This window comes from Hesperophylax consimilis, chromosome 1 (genome assembly GCF_061612785.1).
Source record: "Hesperophylax consimilis isolate HC1 chromosome 1, BYU_Hcon_1.0, whole genome shotgun sequence".
In the NCBI taxonomy this organism is placed as follows: domain Eukaryota; kingdom Metazoa; phylum Arthropoda; class Insecta; order Trichoptera; family Limnephilidae; genus Hesperophylax; species Hesperophylax consimilis.
In genome coordinates, this window is record NC_142836.1 from 38,953,755 (window position 1) to 38,975,570 (window position 21,816).

The following is a 21,816-nucleotide window of genomic DNA, read 5'->3' on the forward strand; positions in this document are numbered from 1 at the left end:
CATTATTTCTTTTTCTTATTTGTCAATAATAAGCTTCATACTTTCGGGTCTTCTCCGTTATGTAGCTCTTATGTAAGGCCAGTTGATTTATAAGCTCGGCTTGAGACCTTGAGAGATATTTAGGTAAGAAAAACTACCAAATTGCAAATTGACGAACGTAAATATGTCTCAAGCCCAGATTAACTCTTTACAGACCAAGATGCTAAACAAAACGTCTGTAACCAAGTGGGTCTTCCGACGACCCCATGATTTTTCTGTCTTATGGGATTTGAAACTATAGAAATCCAAATTATTAATGGTAACTTATGTATTTGCACGGGAATACGTAAAATACTAAAATGATATGTCAAGTATTTAAGCTAATATAAGGAGGATAGTAATTGTGGGCACTACCTACTCCCCCACTTGGCTGCGGGATTGTTAAACAAGCAATTAAATTACTCATAAACCGGTCGGAAGCTGAGTTGACATCGCGTTTGGGTCCCACCCAGGCGTAGTGTGTTGAATTCCTCCATCACAACACAAACAACATTGTCCGCTTACGGTGATAATAGTAGGAGATTTTCAAATATTGTCAGGTTATTTGTTACTCGGGAATGTCCACCTTTCTTTTAAAAAAAATCTACTGTAATAATCCTATTTTGTCACTAATTCCTCGAAAGCTACGAGGTGTAATGATGTTCACATGACCTTTAAAAGAGACGTGCTGGGCTAAACAAACGCAAGTAACTATTTGCATAAAATGATTTTGTATCTACCTAATACAAAAAAAATACAAATATTACAGATTGATATTCGAATATAAAAGCTTTTACAGAGCGGGTTTTTCAGGATATCCGAAAACCCTATGTTGCATGAGGTTGGTATAAAATACATAGTTATATTTATCTAATATCATCAGTTTATAATTTTTCTTTTGTAACTAAGTCAGTACCTACCAGTAATGTAATGGGACTGGGACACGGTCAAGCGGCTTGATCGCAAGCACGTAGTTTATTGTCTATGGCACTTTGTGACAAGCATTTTGACCGTGTACCGAAGCTGGCTTGCAAGCATTGTGCAATTCTACGTGCTGGCGACGGGGCTTGATGCGAATTTATATTTTTGTGGGAATAGACAAATAAATATCACGTATCATAAACAATGATATAAATTGAATAAAATTGTTATAAAATACGTACTTAGTTATTGTTTTTGTGTTCAATTTGTAGAAATCCATCTAATTTAAAAATTCTGGAAGTATTTTAGTATTTTTTAATAATTATGACAGCGGTTTTCAAGGTCATTAATAATCAAACTGTAGAATAAATAATTTTCTGAATTTTCAATGGAGAAAACATATTTTTTGTATGAATACCGCACAAGATATTCATACAAAAAATAGCTGTAGCCTGTAATACACTTTGCAAATGCTCATGGGTAAAGCGGTACCTTAACTTGTACCATTCTTGACACCAAATTCGTTTCTTTTTATTATTTTATTCAAACATAAAGCTAACGTAAGAGCCAAGAACGCTTTGTCTTTGACAGATTCCATTTTGCCGCGAGTCACGAAATGACAGGAAGGCATAGAAGTACATATACATAGACCACCACGAAATCACAGGAAGGCGTGGCCATGCTTGACGGAGAGGCTTGATGCGGGCTGTCAAGCCGCTAAGCATAGACAATAATAGACAACAATAGACAAAAAAACTACGTGCTTGCGATCAAGCCGCTTGACCGTGTCCCAGTCCCTTAATGGATTAATGAAACGGAAATTAGATGATACCACTACAGGTAGTTCATGAGAATCCTGCCGCCGTTTCGGTGTATTTCAATAATATGCAGCGGAATATGTACTAGAATGAAATAGTTTTTAGTGCACATTTTTGTAATGTAGTTTTTAACGACGATAAACTTTCGATAAAGTCTTTCGTTTTATTTGTTGTATTTTTGTGCTTTCTGGTAATTTCACAAATACACATTAATAAACAAAACATCTGGAGTAAAAAAATGGAATAGATTCCTACAAAAATAGTTTCTGGAGTAGAACTGATTCGAAACGTAGTGTCACAACCGACAAGTGACCCATTTCTTGAAATGACGAAAATAAATAATTTATTTGTGATGAGGAGATTAAATATTTTAAATCGAGCTGTGTTTCCTCGGGGAAAGGAAACGCATCTGAAATCCGTGTTAATCATTAGTTAAAAATTACTCACTTGGAAGGGTGTATTACATTATTAAGGTAAGCAGTGGCGTCAATTACAACCATGATAGGCTGACGAGGCTGAGAGGTGGTTGAGGGGTAAGGTTAGCAAGAATCCCGGCGTGGCAATTAAATTGTATTTGTTTAATTTTGCACAAATTACTCATTTAAAATAACATATAGTATATTTGCAGCACGTTCCAGAGTGAAAGATACTCTCAGTATCGCCCTGGTGTAAGACCACCATCCAGAATTGAAACGTTGCTTGAAATGGCTTTGGCCGTATTTGGTGACCAGATCAGAGTAGCCAGGTACATCCCCACCTTACTCTTCCCATCTCCTCTCACCACCACCTTCAGCCTCACAACATACCACAATTGGGGATGCCATAGTCTCACTGGCTCCAGACGGTGGGGGAGCAGTTGGACTTTTTGTGACGTTTCGCATTAAAAAATGCTGTATGTAGAATATTTTAAAACGGAAATTAATTCTCTTCCGGTGATTGGTATCGCTTTTGGCCTTTGAATAAATGAGCATAAAAGTTCCTTGGCTATTTTTATTTTTTTATTAATTAAACTTTCGAACATAATATTACAATTCAGGTTTTACATAGCTTCTGTTTTCTATTTATACTACTCTTCCATTATAAGCATTTGCCTGTGGATGGAAGAGGAGTGTACATTTGCGAAATAATAATGGTATAAGTAATATAATGCAATTGGTGAAATAATTAACATATGGTGAAATATTAAAGATTTATTTATGTTTTATTTATTTATTTACTATCGCCAGGGCTTTTACATAACAACCTTAAATTAAATTAAAACATAAGGAAAAATAATGCATAAAATACAATATTTACCTGTTGTGTTATTATCACACTAACTTTAAAAAACCCTTGAAATGTACATACGAGTAATTAAAAAATACAAATAAATTATAAAGATATTGTGAATACCGTTAATTATGATTACTCGTTATTTTTAGGTGCTGAATTAATTTGGCTTTGAATGTGTGCAAATTTAAATCTAAACATCAGCGACATCTATTAATTCAAATATAAAATCGAAAATAAGACATCTTATAATTCAAACTATAATCTAAAATAACAGCGACATCTATTGATTCAAATTATAATCTAAAATAATAGCGACATCTATTAATTCAAAATAATCTAAAGTAACAGCGACATCTATTAACTCAAATTTAAAATTCAAAATCACACCGACATTTATTATTTTATTGCCCGGTCTATGTATTCTCTCCATTACAAAATTGAACACGAAGTAATTTTTGTGAAGAGATAATTGTTGTGAAACAATTGTGAAATTTTTATTGCATTATTTTAATAATTCGTTTTTCTTAGGGTAGGTACAGCTTTTAAGCCTTTATGGCCACTGACAGTGAAGAGATACAATGATAGAAGTGCGTTGTGGGCGTGTGCCAAATAGCGCAATTTTTTAAACTTTTTAACATTTTCAAAAATCGAAATTATTTCTTGCGTAGGTACATAAACAATTTTACAAGCCTGTCTGGGACTAGGAGTCGAAAGGTCTTAACCCTTTCAGACCTTGTGTATATTTGAAAATATATAGATTTAAGAATTTTTTCCTGGCGAAAAAAAATTTATTGGATTTTACCTACCAGTTAAGGTAGCCATTTTTATATTGATAGGTGATTTTTATGGTCAATCTCGCCTGAATGTTTTCGCCGATATTTTTAAAATGTATGTTTTGGGGGTATTATTAAAATGTAAATTTTATAAAATGTTTAGATTTAACATGCCCTCTGAGACTTAATGTTCTCTAAAATGAACGTAGTATGAACCGTTAAATTAAAAACAAAAAACTCTAACAATGTCATAAAGCATCAAATATGTTCTACCACTGTCAGTTTTAAATCAGCTCTGAAAGGGTTAAATCTGTATGACTGACATCAGTTTCACTTCTGTTCAGCGGGATAAGGTGACCAGGTTTGGTTGTCTCACTGAACCCAGAAATAATATCAGACAAAGACAAAGTATTACATTACATATTTCATAAAAGAAATAAAGCACAAATAACTTCGTAACATTTATTTTATTTCGAACATTTTACATAGATAATAATATCATGTGAATATAAATTAACAAATTGTACACGTTTTATATAATAATTTGACGCAGAAAACATTATAAAATATTTTTTATGTACACAATTCTATGGTACGTTTATTTTTGTTTTTTACCTAGAATGGTAGAGCGTTGTTACAATAGAGAGATTATTCATTACATGGCACATTATATTTCACAACGCAATAATTAATTTGTAGTAAGTTTATTTGGTTTTTTTGACTCATAATTAAATAACTTTAAATCCCAGTACTCCGTAGGTAATACGGTAAATGCTTTACCTTAAATCCTAAATATATAAGAGGTCTGCACACACAACGTCAAAGATGCACTTCTTACACTTTATGACTGACGTCATCAAATAAAGAAATTTTCTATACAAGCTTTCATATACATAATATGTTTTCTTGTGACACGCTATATTCTCGTGGCTTGACTATTTCAGCATATCGCTCGCCATACATTCCCGTTGGTAGAGCGATATGCTGAAATAGGCCAAGTCATGATGCGTATAGTGTAATGAGTCCACCGCCTAATCCATACAGAATTTTTGACGTTGTGTGTAGGTAATCAACAGACCAGGGAGTCTAGCATAGATAAATTGATAAATTTACAATATCGGATCGATAGGCGTAACTATCGACGATTTTATACCGATATCCCGAGCACGGTCGCGCTGTTGATAGCCAGACCGATATTGATAACGCTGGAGGTATTGTCTACAAATTGACATCCGAAACGTTAAACTTCATATAGCTATACAAATATATTAATTAATTGACAATGTTGAATTGAAGTATACTAACCTTAATATGCATTGGTAATTCGCATTTACTTTTTGACACGAAAAAGTGAGTTAATTAGTTAATAACGTCTTTATTCACAACTTTTTATTTGAACAAATTTCATTTCTCCAAGTCCGAACCTCGCCGCTTATACTAGTTTTTTAAATTTTGTTTGTCAATAAGCCTATGATTTTGCGTAACGAACAAAGTTATTAAAGAAGATGTGTATATTATCTAATATTATGGAGGCCGTGTTAAAATTCGTCTATCGGCTGTCTGAACATTTCTTATTAATCGTTGACCGTGCTCGCAAATATCGCTAACTGACCATAGATTACGAATTTAATTGATAGGGCTTTATCGAGCGTCCATGCTAGAGACCTCCTTAATTCGAAATAGTTTTAAATGCAGTCTTTTGACGGTTTGAAATATCATGAAAACTTGATAGCAAACACTGTGACTGAAACATACATAAGCAGAATGATAATGTGTATAGTGATTGGTAACATATTATGAACACTGGATCCCTTGGACGGCAGAGTATGCACTTCCGTCGCAACAGTCAGAGAGCTTAAACTCAGTTCACTCGCTATTCTGGCACTGTGCCTTCTCACTAGGCTGGCGAGCTTCTCCGCTTCTCGGACGCAGGCTTCGATCTGGAGATCGGAAGCCTTCTTCTCACTACTTTGAACCATGATAAAAATGTCTAATTCAACGGTAAGGAAACCTCTTACGACGCACTCAGCCACTTGCACTTGTCTTTGGAGGGAGTTAAGCACAGATTTTAATGTCAGTGATGTGAGGGAGTTCCCTCTTAGAGCGTATAAGGCTCTATCTATTTGTTTTCTCGAGTATAGCAGTTTTAGGGCTCCTCCGCAGACGGGGCAGCACGCTCCAGGCGGGGTGTATCCCAGGCAGTCCTCCCTGACCAGGGGCGGACACGTCACGCTGTCCAGCACGCACTTGTTACTCATGGGTGGGGTGAGCATTCCCACCGCCACGCAGACACCGGTGTAGTCTACGCTGACAAAGTCTGCCCACGCTGCGCACTCGGAGGCATAGGTATTGCCGTTTATTCCACAAACGGTTCCGTCCTAAAAAACACAGAAGACTTAATATAGTACGATTTGATGACATCCATTAGAAAACAATAGGTAAGATCCCAGATTTAACGCCCAGTCTAATAGATTGAAGGTATTCAACAAACCTGCTGGCACTTAGTGGAGCACTTGCCCAAGTAGGCCAGCTGCTTCCCAGCGCTGATCATCTGACAAGCGTTGGAGTGAGTTATCCCAGTCGTGTCGCAAACTGGCTCATTCGGGTGATGGGCACACGTGGATGCGTTCACTGAAAAATTAGATACATATATTTTTGTTTACATTAACACCACAGGTCAATGGGAGGAAAATAATTTTAAATAAAACTTTGACGATGGTGTGTGGAGAGTCTTTCTATGTTTACTTAGAAGGAAGGAAAGGAAGTTCTGGGAAGGAAAAGGTAAACGAAAAACGCAGCGAAAAACTTGGGGTGACCTGTAGAAGAGCTGTTGGTAATCCGATGAATGGCAGCGGTACTCATTCCCGCCTGCCAAGTAATAATGATATAAAATTAGATAAAAATTTAATTGAAAATACCAAATTCGTACAAAACAATCAGAAACATTTTGATACATGATACTTGAAAAACAGAAATATGGCTCCGTTGCCGGCATTATTAATGATTTAGGCGTCTAGAACATCTTGTTTTCTACAATATAAGTACATTCTTGTTTTCTACAATATAAGTACATTTGGAGCAACGCATATTGCGGGATTGAAAAACTGTAAGAGTAATGTATTTGCTGTACACAGAGTGTTAAGGGACGTACTTGACTTACTTTAACCAGTGATTCCTGACATTATTTGAAGGAAAAAAATTTTATTGAAATTTTGGTCTCCGGTGACTTTTTTTAAAGTATTTTTTTTAAATTCTTCCACATGTTAATTGTGGTCACTCACCCGAGCAACCGCCCAATCCCTCACGTCGACCCTAGCTGTCCAATACCTACTGATTTTCTATGTTGTTGTAAAAAAAAAACATCAAAAATGTCATCGAAGACCAAAATTTCTTTCACATTTTTTACTTAAATAATATCAGGAATCACAGGTTAAGTCAAGTACCACCCTTAACACCCTATATATTATGTATATAAATGTGTTACTTAGTGTTGATTGATTATAGGTAGATTGAAGATTAAAGTTTTAATTCGCTAAGACCTGTAGAAAAGTAATTTACCACAAATATACTGCGGACACGGCCTATGCATCAACGAAAGGCAAACAGTTGGGTTAGGAAGGCACGTGGAGTTGGCGGAGCACGGAGAATCGTCGCACGGCTTTTTGGATGAGCAGGGCCCGAATTCTATATCAGCATCTCCCAGCCCTGAGCACCTGCAATCATTTCATTATTATGTTATATTATTATATATTTTTCGCAAATAGACAGCCATGGTGAGGTTAGAAAAACAGAACGGGGCTGTACGAACGTGTAATTGCTCAAAAATTTATCAACTATTTTTTTCGTAAATTTATTAGTAAAAACTGACCAGCGGCGAGTGGCCCAACTGTTGGTATATTATTCAAAATAATTTTTGATCAGCAGAAAAGCGCATGTCATGTTGATGTGGTTGTCAGCTCATCGCAAATTTATTGAAAGCAAAAATGGACTCCTGCAGTTTATCTTGCTGGTTTATCCATGGAGTTAAGAACTTACTTGGCCAGGCACTCATTGGGGTAGGTGTTCCCGTTGGAGCCGCACATGGGCACGTGGTGCGTTGGGCAGTTGCAGGGCAGCATTGGGTGCGCAGTGATGGCCTTCTCCTCCAGCTCGCACTGCTTCTTGCTGCAGACTATCTCACCAGCGAAGCAAGAGCACACGTTGCATTCCATGTAGAACACCGACCCTGAAGATTAAAGTATACAAGTATTATGGTTTCGCCCTAATTTCTACAGAATATTGTTGCAGTTTGTCAAAAGTTCAGTGAGGTAATAAGGTATGTGATAAACTGCGAAGAATATTAATGATAGGACAGACAAAACGAGTAAAGTACCCAGTGAGGCGCACATTACAACATAATATTTTATAAAAAAATACTTCTAATGTATCAATAAAAAAATGATCAAGACGTTTTCAAGTAGATTGTACACGATTCAGACCATTTCTTCGATGGTTTTGGAATCCTTAATTTTAGTATCACATTAATCACATATTTTCGTAATTTATGTTGAAATATTTTGTTCTAATTTTATTTCGCCAAATACCTTCATTGTTCCGTAAATCAACGACTTTTGACTCTTATTATAGGAGTCTTATTTCGTGTTTGAATTAGCTCAGTGGTCAGAGCACTACCCCGGCAAGGCAGAGGTCCTGGGTTCAATTCCCAGATGCGAGCTTTTCTGTTTCACATTTTTCGTTTGAGAGTGGTTTATTGTCTTCAATGATTAAACATAATATAATTAGCATCTTACCGTGGGGAATATTTTTGTTGGCCAAGTTGCAGTTGTCGTATGAGAAACAGGGAAGCGGCTGGCACTTGTCGATGACGCCCTTGCCCGAGCACTGGCAGATCTTGAGGCAGCCCTTCTGCGAGTTTGAGATGGGGATGCGCACGTACGTGCCCTCAGGCACCAGGAATTGACTCGCCTCTCCTGGAGGGGTAGCAATTAAATAACATTATATCATATACGGGTGGTTTTCAAAATTGGGACTGATTTTGATGGATCTTACGCTTAACGACTGATGAACAAACAACCAAGCAAAAAAAAAAATTTAAACGCTGACCGACCGAAAATGCTCACTTCGAGTGGTAATGTTCAATATAAATATTTAAAAGGGTAGGTATTGCAAAGGTTGTTGAAAGTTGGGTTGTTGCAAGTTGTGAGAAAATGGGAAACAGGCCAAATAAAGCTTTTTTTTATTTTTTTATAGTGAATACCTCACAAGAGTCCCAACTGCTCCCGTCTGGAGCCAGTGAGACTATGGCATCTCCAATTGGGGGATGTTGTGAGGCTGAAGGTAAGTGGGGAAGGGAAAGAGGAAGGTGGGGAAGTACCTGGCTATTCAGATCTAGTCACTAAACACGGCTAAAGCCATTTGGAGCAACGTTTCAATTCTGAATGGTGGTCTTACACCAGGGCGATACTGGTAGTATCTTCCACTCTGGAACGTGCCGCAAATATACTATATATAATTTTAATTAATTAATTGTGAAATAACACAAATTAATCAAATAAAATTTATTTGCGCACGCCGGGTTCAAACCCGCGACCTTCGGAATGGCAGTCCAATGCGTTACCACTGGACTATGCCGGCCGCCAACGGCTTGGTACACACGAGTGTTGTAATTTATAAATATTTGTGGGCGTGACCATACAATCACATTCAACTGTCACAGATATGTTGGGTATATTACCAGTCTGTTACGACCGTACGGGATTGTATGGCGAGCGATATCCTGAGACAGGCCGAGCCCACATATTATATTCATCAAGTGTAACAAGCATAATGTCTCACCTAAAGGACATCCATTGGTGCAGCTGTAGGCGTTGCAGGACCTCCCGTGCGGACAGTTCCTGTTGATGGTGCACACCTGCGTGAGGGCGCAGGGGTCCCCCTTGCACGGGGAGGACACTTGTTCGTAGGGCTCGGTGTAAGGGTTGTCACCTGGAAAAATCATCATTTTGCAGAATAAGGAAGATGAATCAACGACAGGAAAACGCTGAATATTTTCGAAATCTTTTAAGAATTGGATAATATTATACAGCCCAACGTCATTCTGACGCATCAATGGACAATTCAAAGCACAATAGCTCACGATGGAAATGGAAAAAAAAAACGAAACTAAAATTACAAAATTTAAGTGCCATGGTTAAGATGAGCAATGTTAATTAAAATTATATACACTATCTAGGTTACAAACTTATTCTTCAGAATTTTGTATTCATTAAAAAAGATAAGCCAAAATATGAGAAAAAATTAGTTGCAAGATAATATTGTTAATTCTGAATTTGAAATATGAGATCGACGTATGAAAAATGACATTTAATAATTAGGTCCCAATGGTCGAGTGGATAGAGACGTTCCCGATAAGACAAAGATCCTAGGTTCGATTCCCAGTTAAGACCGTTATCTTTTTATTTTTCTGTGTCTTGTACTGTTTCATGTTTCATTTAGATTTATGTACGATAAAAGTTTCACTTAAAATAACAGCACAAAATAAAATAGGTAGTTAAATATAATTTAAATATAATTATAATATAATTTATAATTTAATTATAATTTCAAATATAATTTTTATTATTTTCTGTAAAAAAATTTTACCACCAAATTTTCAGTTAAATTTTTTTTCCGTATTTACACGGTGTATGGAAACTCGTGTTACAAGCAGGAAACTGGTGAATCTCAATCACATATGTAATCCAAAAACTTATATTTTCAATTCGAGCATTTAAATTTTTTTCTCCCTTTTCGCCAACTAAAGGTTTAAAAATAACTTTTGCAGATGATAATAACCCGATAACTACCGATTTTTTTCCAAAATTAACTAAATAATTTCAATTTTTACTCGATTTACTCGAAAACGAAAGCACAAATGAAAAAAAGTTATACCAAATGTAATCCAGATTCACCACATGCCCGCTTGTGTCACTAGTTTCCGAACACCATGTTTTATAGTAATTGCATTATACTATAATTTATTTACTACTACCATGATACGGGCATGAGCCTAGTATGGAGGCTGAGAGAACTCAAATAAATTGTAGGAAATATGTAAAAAAATAAAGTTAATTAAATTAGTTAATATAAAGATATGTCATTAATCTCTTACTCGGCTCCATGAAATTCTGCAGCGATATACAGGGCTCCTCCGGGTCTTCTGGCGATAGCTTGGAGCACAGCGAGTCCGCGTTGTGCTCGCTCCCCAGGCGCGCCCAGTCCGCGCAGCGCGCCAGCACGCCGTGGCAGTCCGCGCGGCAGATGCGCGTGGCGTGCTCGTGGCGCGAGCACGGCTTCACCTGCAGCGTGCACGCCGCGGCGCGCCGCACGCCAGTCGCGCACTTGGAGCCGTTGCTCACGGGCAGACGCAGCCCGGGAAGATCGATGTATCTAAATATTTAAATAATTATAATGCACAATAAAGTCGTTATAAATAATCTATGAAAACTATTTCTGAATAATGTTCAATGGTTTCTCGAATACAATTAGGTTGATTCATTCATTATTAATTCGTTGGCATAGCTATCATTGACCAGGAATGTAATCCAAAAGTACTATTCATTTTTCTGAGGCCAGTTGGGGAGAGAGGGGGGGGGTTGAACCCTTAAACCCCCTAAATCTCCCCTAAACCCCCCTTATATACGCCCTTGATGATTCCAAAGGCCTTAATAGGGGGGTTTAGGGGGTTCAACCTCCCTTCTCCCGTCGGTCCCAGAAAAAAGATAATAGTACTCGTAAATTATCTAGGTAAGTACTTATTATAAAAGTGTATGTTTGTAATTGCAGTTCAATGAACTCTTGAACTCGGATTTACTTGGAATTTTAAGTGTATTTTTTGTTTGTTTGAACAAATTCATATAAGCCATACATTAGATAGATACCTACCTATTAATATAATATTTAGGAAAAAATTATATTAATAATGTCTAAAATTGGAATTATAATTGCCCGTGATTTATTACGGCTCAAAAATGAATAATATCTGTATAAAATAATAAATTAGTGTTCAATAAGTATTGATTCACTATTGTATTTTAAACTTTGTGCTTTATTTGCGAACGTTTTGCAGGCAAAGTCTGTTTCAATAAATTCATCACAGTGAATAAACGAAGCTTTTCAACAAAGTAACTCATCCGAAATGTCAATGTTTGTTTATGAAACAGCTTCCTGGTAAAGTGTATACGCAGATAAAAGGTTATGTCAACATTGTGCTGAGAGAACACTGACCCTTGCTACTCATATACGAAGTTATATCACAAATTGAGGATTATTTACTAACGCGAACGACAGCTGGGAAGTATTTTGTGTAGGTTTTTATCAAATGTTAGTAGGTACAACATGGAAATCAATTTAAATTAACACATATTTATTTATATAAAAGTTCAATTTGTTGATCTCCATTTTAATTTAAAGTTTTTTTATATAAATATTGAACAATAATACTATTCAATTTATAATAACAGTTTATTATAAACAATTTCTACTATGTAATTATTATTCCGCGTGACAGCTGTTTCGCCTTCTGAAGGCATCATAAATAAACCACTCACAAAACCAATCGCCACTTACTGACGATATATTTATATTATTTCCATTTCCCGATTTTTTAAAATTTATTTAACATATTTTTTCCCCCATTCCCTTATTCCCTCACCAAACACAAGATCCCTGTCTCTTCATGGTGAGAATTGTATATCTGTTGTAAAAAATTCAAATATGAAATAATAAAAAAATATACAAAAAATTAGGTACTTATAATGAAAAATCATAGATATTTTTTAAATACCCTTTGCCATAATTGATTTCGGCCCGTCAGCGTTTATTTCTAATTTTGATAAACGTTAAGCTTGACGGCTGTTCAAAAAATCCAAATTAATATTTGATCAAATGCTGAAGGACCGAGAATCCAGTTCTAAACTTGTAAATTATATGTGAGCACTGACCCTTGCGACTGCCAGGTAGCCACGTCGTACTGCGCGGCCAGGTCGGCATGCGGATTGCAGGCGCGGAACAGTTCCGTCGGCCGGTTGTTGAAGTTGGTGCAGTAGGACAGGCCCTCGCAGCCCAGTTCACATGGCTCCTCCACTGCCACACACAAAGGACGGATTGTAAGTCAATTGAATACGTAGGTACCGAGCTAGTTTTATTATTCAACCACGTAAATGTGAACCGCAACGTCCGCTGATGAAAACACGCTTCATTAAAACGTTTGTCACTGAATGACTGAATACAAATCAGCTCGTGACCAAATTCACTGTTTAAAGGTAGGTGCTTTTATTAAATTTGATGGTAGGATTCAATTTGTAATGTTAGATATTTGACAATTCTCATATTTATGCACAACTACAGATTTAGACATATATATACAGACTTATATTGCTCTCAAAATGTTCATAGTATATCGAAAACTGATGATCTTTATACGATAAGTGAATTGGTTATTTATTAAGAAATGGAACTATTTTAAAGAATCACATCATTAATACAAGTTAATTTTCTTTATTATTCATTTTTTTTTCTTAATTAACAAACACAAATTTAAACAATATTTCCATTCTTTTAATAAGTTATGTTGTTTTCGTAAACTTATTTTTAATTTAATAATATTCACAACTACCGTTATACGGGCATGTTCCTTGTGTGGTATTCAAAAAGCGAGAAAAAACTTTGTGCAATTTTGAAGTGAAACTTCTTTACGCGCGTCATGCAATTTCGAGGACCGGAGTAAAACCGACTCATGACCGAAACGAAAATGCGGGTACCCCCACCACCGATTAAAGTTCATTTGATCTAGTCAAAGTTTTGAAGTAACATATAAATGCTTCTTAGCTCATCCCGACAACTGGCGTTGGTGGTGTAATGGTCAGCATAGTTGCCTTCCAAGCAGTTGATCCGAGTTCGATTCTCGGCCATCGCACATTATTTTTTTGTTTTTAACGCCTTTTTCATTCAATATCTTATTTTTTAGTAGGTCAGAACATTTTTTAAAAGAAAATAATATTGCAAAATAATAAAAACACTTATCTCACTGTGATAAAACATTACTCCGCTAGAGCGCGCTTTGCGTTATTGTGTTGGATTAAAATTATTATCTAATCCGTATATTATGATAATTGTATTACATTTATTTAATTAATTTATTTATTTTGATAATATGTAATAATTTACAGAAAAAAAAATTAAAACTATCTCCCTCTGATAAAATATCCGTTCGCTAGAGCGCACTACGCGATCTTGTGTGGGATTCTATTTCTGTACATTGTACATTATTTTTAAAAATATATTATATTTTGGGTGTGATGTAGGTAACATTATAAAACATAACAAGCTCTCATATTTTCAGAACCTACATAATATAATCAATTTATGCGGCTTTGCTTACAGTTGGTGCTCAGCGTGGTTGGCTTTCAATCAGTTAAGCGAGGTTCGATTCTCGGCTGTGGCATTTTTGAAGTGAAACCTTGTTGAGGTGGGGGAGCCGCTCACGAACGTTCTCTCTCTTCTCTTCTTTCCTCTCTCTCAGACACCAGCGAACTGCGCCACGCCAAGCATCAGCTGAAACTAGAAGTTTCACTTCTGTCTTGCGTAGGCTTGACACACCCACTTTTTTTTTTTTACAAATCTTAACCATGAATCTACTGCTTGAAGTAGCTCTCAGAATACTTTACCCAACTTCTTTTCTGCCAGGCATTTCTAAATCATTTACATCGTGGATAAATTTTTGATTGTTTAAAAACAAAAAATTGATCCCATTATCGAAATAAATGACAACATAAAGAACAACAAAAAATCTAGCCAAAACCGGGTAGTAACTGGTAATTGTTGACCATAAGCCAAAATCGACACAAATAATGTGATTTTTTAACTCTCGTTTTGTAATTCAGCATAAAATTGCATAATTATAAACTCGCATTTTTATCAAATTATTGATTTACATTTCTAGGAAAGTTCTTTAAGGTTAATGCAATAAAATACATATATGTATTTTTTTTAAATGATATTATTGTAAAGCTGCACATCTTGATACAGGAATGCCCTAGTGAGATGTGCAGATTATGTTTTTTATGTAAAAACTGTTTTTTGAATAAATAAATAAATAATTTTGAATAAACAAATCTTTTTTTTTGTACTATTTACTATTATGTACTGTAACCAACCAAGAACTCATCGGTAATTTCTCTTATGCGTAAAACCGTCTTCGCTTTCATTATCTGAATGTCTTCATCAAAGAAATTTATATAATATCTCATCATAGTCAAATAAAAATAAGAAATGCAGGATGACGAAAATTACCTTTATGGTTTAAATTCGTTATAATTTTTTTAAAATAATTTTAAAGTATTTGAGGAATTTAATTTGGAACAATACATAACCGTACAATAACAAAAAGTAATTCGACATCGGGATATCTTCGACGAGCGCATTATTTCGCGCAGTAGAGACTTCAATTGGCCGCCGCGTTCACCGGACGTTCACGAACCACTCCCGACCATTTTCTTTAGGCCTATTTGAAAGTACGAGTGTACGTCAATAAGCCAGCGACCCCCCCCCCCCCCAACTGAAAACCAATATTCGCAATAACATCCATGCCTGAAGTTTTGCGGAAGGTTTTGTAGGAAGAAAAGAGCAGGAATGATGCGAAGCAGAAAATGGCTACCATTTGCGAGAATCTTTCACGATTAGGCCAGTAAATTTCCCCATTTATGTACAAATTTTTAATGGATTCAAATTATGAAGGTAATTTTGCGCTACCCGCCATAAGTATAAATTGTACCTTCATCGATGCAGTTTACCAGAGCGGACTGTTGGGGTTGCTTCAGACACTCTGTATCAAACTTCTCCCATCTGCCAGCCCAGTCATTTGTGAAGGTGTTTATGCAGAGCCTTCTGCATTGACTAGTATTAGACTGAAACGATAACAAAACTTGCATTACATATGTGTGTAATAGGTTTCGAAAGCCATGACTCGAAACTAAACGGGTGCCCAGTGAAAGAGGAAAAGTTTGTCCACTGCATGGAATAGAATTGAAGCAGGACGGAAAGGCATGGGGCATGATGATTGCCAGTGAAAGGCAAAGGACCAGAAATGGAGGAGATCATGATCTGTGGAGGATGCTAAATCTCAATCTGTTTTATGTACCACACAAGACACGCAACTAGTCCAACACCCAACAAAGGTTCGGAGGCAGTGGGACTATGGCATCTCCAATCTCCAATTGGGGGTGAGTTGCGAGGTTGAAAGTAGTGGGGAGGGAAGGAGATAGAGGGAGAGGAAACATTGGTAATATCAGGTTAATCAAATCTGGACAACAAAAACGGCTAAAGCGTTTTCGAACAATGTTCGTCTTCTTGTTGGTTGTCTTTCTATGTTGGTTGTCTTCTTGTTGGTTGTCTCTGACTATGTACTTCAGAGGTTCCTAACTATTTTAAGCATATTTCCCACTTTTCAAGTACATCTTTCTTTAACGTCCTCCCCCCTGTCAATAATACTGTGTTTGAAGAAAGAGCTTCAGGCGAAAAAAATATCAAGCCCAAAGACAAAACAAAGCTGTCTATTCTTATCATTCGGAAAATCAGAATTCGAAGAATTTTCTTGTTACAAAACCTTTTTGAATTTTATGAAACGAAGCCTATTGCATTAAACATAAATTTCAACAAAAAACGCTGAATTAATTATCTACAGTATTTACAGTAAAGTAAGTGCACAAAATATGCCTATTACCGGAAATCATGGTATTACTAATAAATGTTTTCTAAATTTTACACAAATGACAAACAACCAATAATGTATGTAAAATTGTTGTCAATCACTTTTATTAGTAAAGGATCCTGACCGTTCAACAAGCGACTTTGGTGGGTGATATTGCCCAGGTTGAGAGGTGTAGATAATATAACGTAAATGTTATTGTATTATGTTTGGTTTAGTGTTATTAAGTTTTGGAAAAAAATGTGTACCTTGTGTTTTGATCTATACGAAAAGTTTTGTTTGGGTTTACGTGCTGGTGTATTCTCTGCAGGTTGTTTAATTGAGGTAGTTATATCCCTCTGTGTCTAATAAATTGGTAATCTACCTTGTGGCAGCAGTGCAGCTTGGCCGAGTCCACGCCGAGGCGGTCTCCGTTGGCGCGCACGTTGGCTACAGTGGAGTCTGCGCGCAGAAAACACTGCCAGAGAGGGTGGTCGGGCAGCGGGGGCCCGCAGCCGCCCCGCTGCAGTGCGTCACCCATCTCCTGGCTGCTGCCGCCGCCTTGCAGAGCCTGGTGGCAGCTGGCGCGACACGATGTCGACGGAGATTCCGCACAGCAGTGTAAATCTTTAGAAGGTACGGGAAATAGATTCCGAGATAAAACAATGACAAAAGAACAGTGATAAAACAGAATATTGAAGAAAAAACCTAACCTATTAACTACTACATAAGAAACCCGAACGCCAAGCAAGTAAAACTCTAGCTTCCCCAATTTCGTGGTATATCAGAGTTGATATATAGCAGCATTATATATTATAATACACACTTGGTCATAAATATACCTTAATTTTGAATCAATAGTTAGTCTTTTTTACGAGAAACCGCACTGTCCCAACTGCTCCCAACCCTCTGGAGTCAGTGAAACTATATCATTCTCAATTGGGGTATTTTATGAGAGTACATGTCCTTCTATAATTATATTCTTCACCACATACTAAACAATTAGCATGTTTATCAGATTTCGAAGTGTTATTTCGATTTATTTATTTTGTTTTAGTCTTCTTTTCTTTTCCTCTGTTTTCTTCATCTTCTTTTTTATCGTGCTAGCATTTTTATCCTTTCTTTTTAATCGGTTCCTGTTCTTATATTTTCTTTTCCCGGAGTGTCTGTGTAAATAAATAGTGGACTTCCTCTAGGGAGGAAAGGAGATGGCTAAGATGAAGATGGGTGATGTACATGGCTATTCATTCAGATTTTGTCACCAAACAAGTCCAAAGCCTTTTAAAGCAAAGTTTCACTTCTGAATGGTGACCTTACACCAGGGCGATACTGACAGTATCATCCATGCTGGAACGTGCCGCAAATATACTTTTTTTCATTATTTTAATTTATTATGATTTTTTTTTATTAGATGAATAAATTGTGAAATAAGAAAGTCACAGTTAGTCGTTAACTATAAGTCACTAGTATTAAATCTTAGTTGTAAGTCACTTATAATAAATGTTAGTTGTAAGTCACTTTTAATAAATATATTGGTCACTTATAATAAACGTATTACTAGCCGCTTATTATAAAGCTTTGGTTTTATTGCATATTTTTATAATTATCTTTTCTGCACGATTGGAACATTAGTTAATTGGTTATGACCTAATTGGGATGATTTTTTTTAAATTCATTTAATGTTATTAACCTGTAAATGTTTCTAGTAAAATATAACAAGTCATTGGTTAATTAAATTAGGTTGTAAATTTGTGTGCCCCCCTAGAGGTGATTTTCCGACGAAGAAGGCGCTATAAACGGCGATATTTTTTTGTTAATATAAACAGTAGAAAAATGCATTACCACAATATTGACAAGTATGGTTTCCGCAATGGGTATTCAATGTGTTAATAGGGAAAGCTTTTCGTTATGCTCTATTATTATGTTTGAAAGAAAATCGATATGGTCTATTATTATATTAAAAAAAAATCGATATACTGTTATTATATTTGAAAGAAAATCGATATGCGCTATTATTATATTTTAAAAAAATTGATAAGCTCTATTATTATATAAAAAAATCGATACGCTCTATTATTATATTTAAAAAAAATCGATATGCTCTATTATTACATTTAAAAAACTCGATATGTTCTATTATTATATTTAAAAAAATCGATTTGCTCTATTATTATATTTAAAAAAAAAATAATAACCAAAAGTAATTTTACTGAAATGTAAAGTTTTCGTCAAAGTTAAAAGCATTTTTTAAACATTTTTTTGGGGTAACTGTTGCAAACGTCACATTTTCAATAGTGCTTACTAGTGAAAAACACGGCATGTTATAATTGTGGGACATGTGAAGCTGAAAGTATGTATAAATATTTGCCTCAGGATCATTGCTATCAAAAAAATAATGGACGATCAGATGTTTACTATTCGAATGTACACTCAATTTGAACAATTCCTAAAATTACAAAGTTAAAATTCAAGTTCTGCGGCAGTTTTATTCAAGTTTTGTTATTATTTCATCACAGGCAGGTGGTTTTACAATACTTGGGTAGTAACAGAAATTGAATAGGACTTTTACTGATCTTTGAAATTTGTTGAATAGTTCAAATATTGTAAAACAACCCGTCCTTAGTAAACTTTAAAACAAAACAATTTGTTTTATTATTATTTATTTTGGCTGAGTTGAAAAAATCGTCCTGTCAATAACGTTTGATTACGGAGCCCCCTTTATCGACCGTGTCGAAACTTAAAACCCATCGTGAGCTCGCGCATTGTGGTGAAATTTAGTGATTTGTGTATTATCCAAGATTAATCGAGAAGGATAGAAAACCGTGGAAGAATAGAATAAGGTAAGTCGGCATATCCGAACTTTCCACTCCTATTGCATTCCACGGTGCGACGGTGCTTTTCCGTCCCCAACACATTAAGGGTGATCTTGGCTGTACGAGACAATATACTGTCCGTACAATAACTGTAGAACTGTAGCTCGCGCATTGTGGTGAAATTTTGTGATTTGTGTATTATCCGAGATTAAGCGAGAAGGCTAGAAAACCGTGGAAGAATAGAATAAGGTAAGTCGGCATATCCGAACTTTCCACTCCTATTGCATTCCACGGTGCGACGGTGCTTTTCCGTCCCCAACACATTAAGGGTGATCTTGGCTGTACGAGACAATATACTGTCCGTACAATAACTGTAGAACTGTAGCTCGCGCATTGTGGTGAAATTTTGTGATTTGTGTATTATCCGAGATTAAGCGAGAAGGCTAGAAAACCGTGGAAGAATAGAATAAGGTAAGTCGGCATATCCGAACTTTCCACTCCTATTGCATTCCACGGTGCGACGGTGCTTTTCCGTCCCCAACACATTAAGGGTGATCTTGGCTGTACGAGACAATATACTGTCCGTACAATAACTGTAGAACTGTAGCTCGCGCATTGTGGTGAAATTTTGTGATTTGTGTATTATCCGAGATTAAGCGAGAAGGCTAGAAAACCGTGGAAGAATAGAATAAGGTAAGTCGGCATATCCGAACTTTCCACTCCTATTGCATTCCACGGTGCGACGGTGCTTTTCCGTCCCCAACACATTAAGGGTGATCTTGGCCATACACAATTAACATTTTTTTCTCATAAACTAATACAGCAAATGACAGAATTTAAATATACAGATACAGAATTAGTACTAATTATTAAAATAAAATAATTTAGGTATGAATACACTATGAATGTGTGCTCTGACAGATAAAATAAGTATTTTTAATGTTATGTAGGTAAGCAGTAAGAAAATCAATGGGAACCAATTAGTTAAGCCAAGTTTTTGTATTTGATTCACCCTTCTAGAAGACAAACGTTTGCCTATGATTGTTTCTAGAGTGAAATGATTCGTTTTCACATAACGTATTCTACACAACATAATAAAATAAAATATTGATTCTTACATTTGAGAGGATTACTAGCAGGGGTGACTTTAGTATAATTTCTGACACATTGCATCACTTGCGGACTATTTTCCTCACAGGAATCCGTTACCCGCGTCCTCAGCTCTCTGGTTGGAGTAGTTTGACTCTTGAACACATCCTTGCAGGCCTCGTGGCAACTGATTGAACGAGTGTTTGCTGGAAAAACAACAAAAAAATTTAAAGGCTCAATACTTCAGTTTTTCTTAAAGGTAAAAATTTACTATTATCTTCAACCTTAGTGCTAGAAAATACACTGATGCGTAAAATGAAGTATTACGAGAAACATATACGATCGCATCGCACAAGAAAACAGTGTTAGTTCGTTTTCAGACAACGTACAAATTCTACGACGAGCGCTGTTGTTTTCTGAAAAGAATATATTTATATATCGTATCATCTAACGATAGTACGTAATATATCCTGTGATAGTACGATAATGAAAAAACTGGTTGAAGGTTGTTGATTTCGTATAAAAATTAGAGAGGACAATAAAATGATATCATTTCTTTCCCTTAATTTTAGGCAAAACATGCATATCTAAATACAAAAATAACAAAATTTGCTTGCATCACTTTTTAATAAAAATTATCAACGTGTAACAAATTCTACCTCAGTTGATTTCCCGACAGTTGGCCCCCGACCGTTGATCCACTGGACAATTGATCCCTGTGCCAGTTGATCCCTCGGATACTTGATTCCCCAAAGGATTACTTCTGCTGTACATCCTCATTGGTAATGTAAGTATGCAGAGAGGATATACGGGCGTATAGCAAAAGTCGATATCTGCAGGCGTCTTAAGTGGAAATACGCTATTCAAATATGTTTTATAACAATGATGCCGTGTCCCCGGAGGAGTATGCAGTGAGGATATACAGCCGATTAACAAAATACGATGAATATCACTCGGGGGATCAATTCTCGGGTCACCTATAAAACCAATGGTTTATTCATCAGGATGCAAAGTCTATAATTAAAAAAAATTATTTCATTAAAATGACGCCGTACGGTGATTTTTTATTATTATTGAAGACACTACTGTACCCCGCCACGCGTTGTTGTGGTTCATAATGTCTGTGCAGATAGATGAACTTTTAAAAAATCTTTAAAAAGTTATATAAAGTCACGGAAAGTGATGAAACCAAAACTTTATTAACTGGGTTAAGTATGTTAGGTTAGGTTAGGTTGAAATTTTTTTTTAATCTTTTCTAATGACTTTATATCACTTTTTAAAAGTGTGTTGAATTGCCATCGTGTTGATTTATCATGGAACCGTTCCAAACAGTTCTTCGTGACCATATCCAGATTTCCGAAAAATTCCGGATCGGCTTTTTTAAATCC

The 21,816-nt window shown here is 36.0% G+C and overlaps 1 protein-coding gene across 2 annotated transcripts in view; it reads right to left on the reverse strand.

Annotated features, from left to right (window-relative positions):
- Nucleotides 1–4,263: 4,263 nt before the first annotated feature.
- Reck (Reversion-inducing-cysteine-rich protein with kazal motifs) overlaps nucleotides 4,264–21,816 on the reverse strand; it is a 69,904-nt gene continuing 52,351 nt past the window's right edge. For both annotated transcript variants that reach the window (XM_089638829.1, XM_089638821.1), the window contains 11 exons: nucleotides 20,458–20,634; nucleotides 16,912–17,153; nucleotides 15,615–15,747; nucleotides 12,784–12,925; nucleotides 10,953–11,230; nucleotides 9,638–9,787; nucleotides 8,593–8,772; nucleotides 7,838–8,027; nucleotides 7,361–7,515; nucleotides 6,294–6,433; nucleotides 4,264–6,180 (listed from right to left, as the gene is read on the reverse strand). In XM_089638829.1, the coding sequence (XP_089494955.1) occupies nucleotides 5,518–6,180; nucleotides 6,294–6,433; nucleotides 7,361–7,515; nucleotides 7,838–8,027; nucleotides 8,593–8,772; nucleotides 9,638–9,787; nucleotides 10,953–11,230; nucleotides 12,784–12,925; nucleotides 15,615–15,747; nucleotides 16,912–17,153; nucleotides 20,458–20,634 (2,450 nt within the window). In that variant the 3' untranslated portion in view covers nucleotides 4,264–5,517. The remainder of the gene's footprint in view (nucleotides 6,181–6,293; nucleotides 6,434–7,360; nucleotides 7,516–7,837; nucleotides 8,028–8,592; nucleotides 8,773–9,637; nucleotides 9,788–10,952; nucleotides 11,231–12,783; nucleotides 12,926–15,614; nucleotides 15,748–16,911; nucleotides 17,154–20,457; nucleotides 20,635–21,816) is intronic.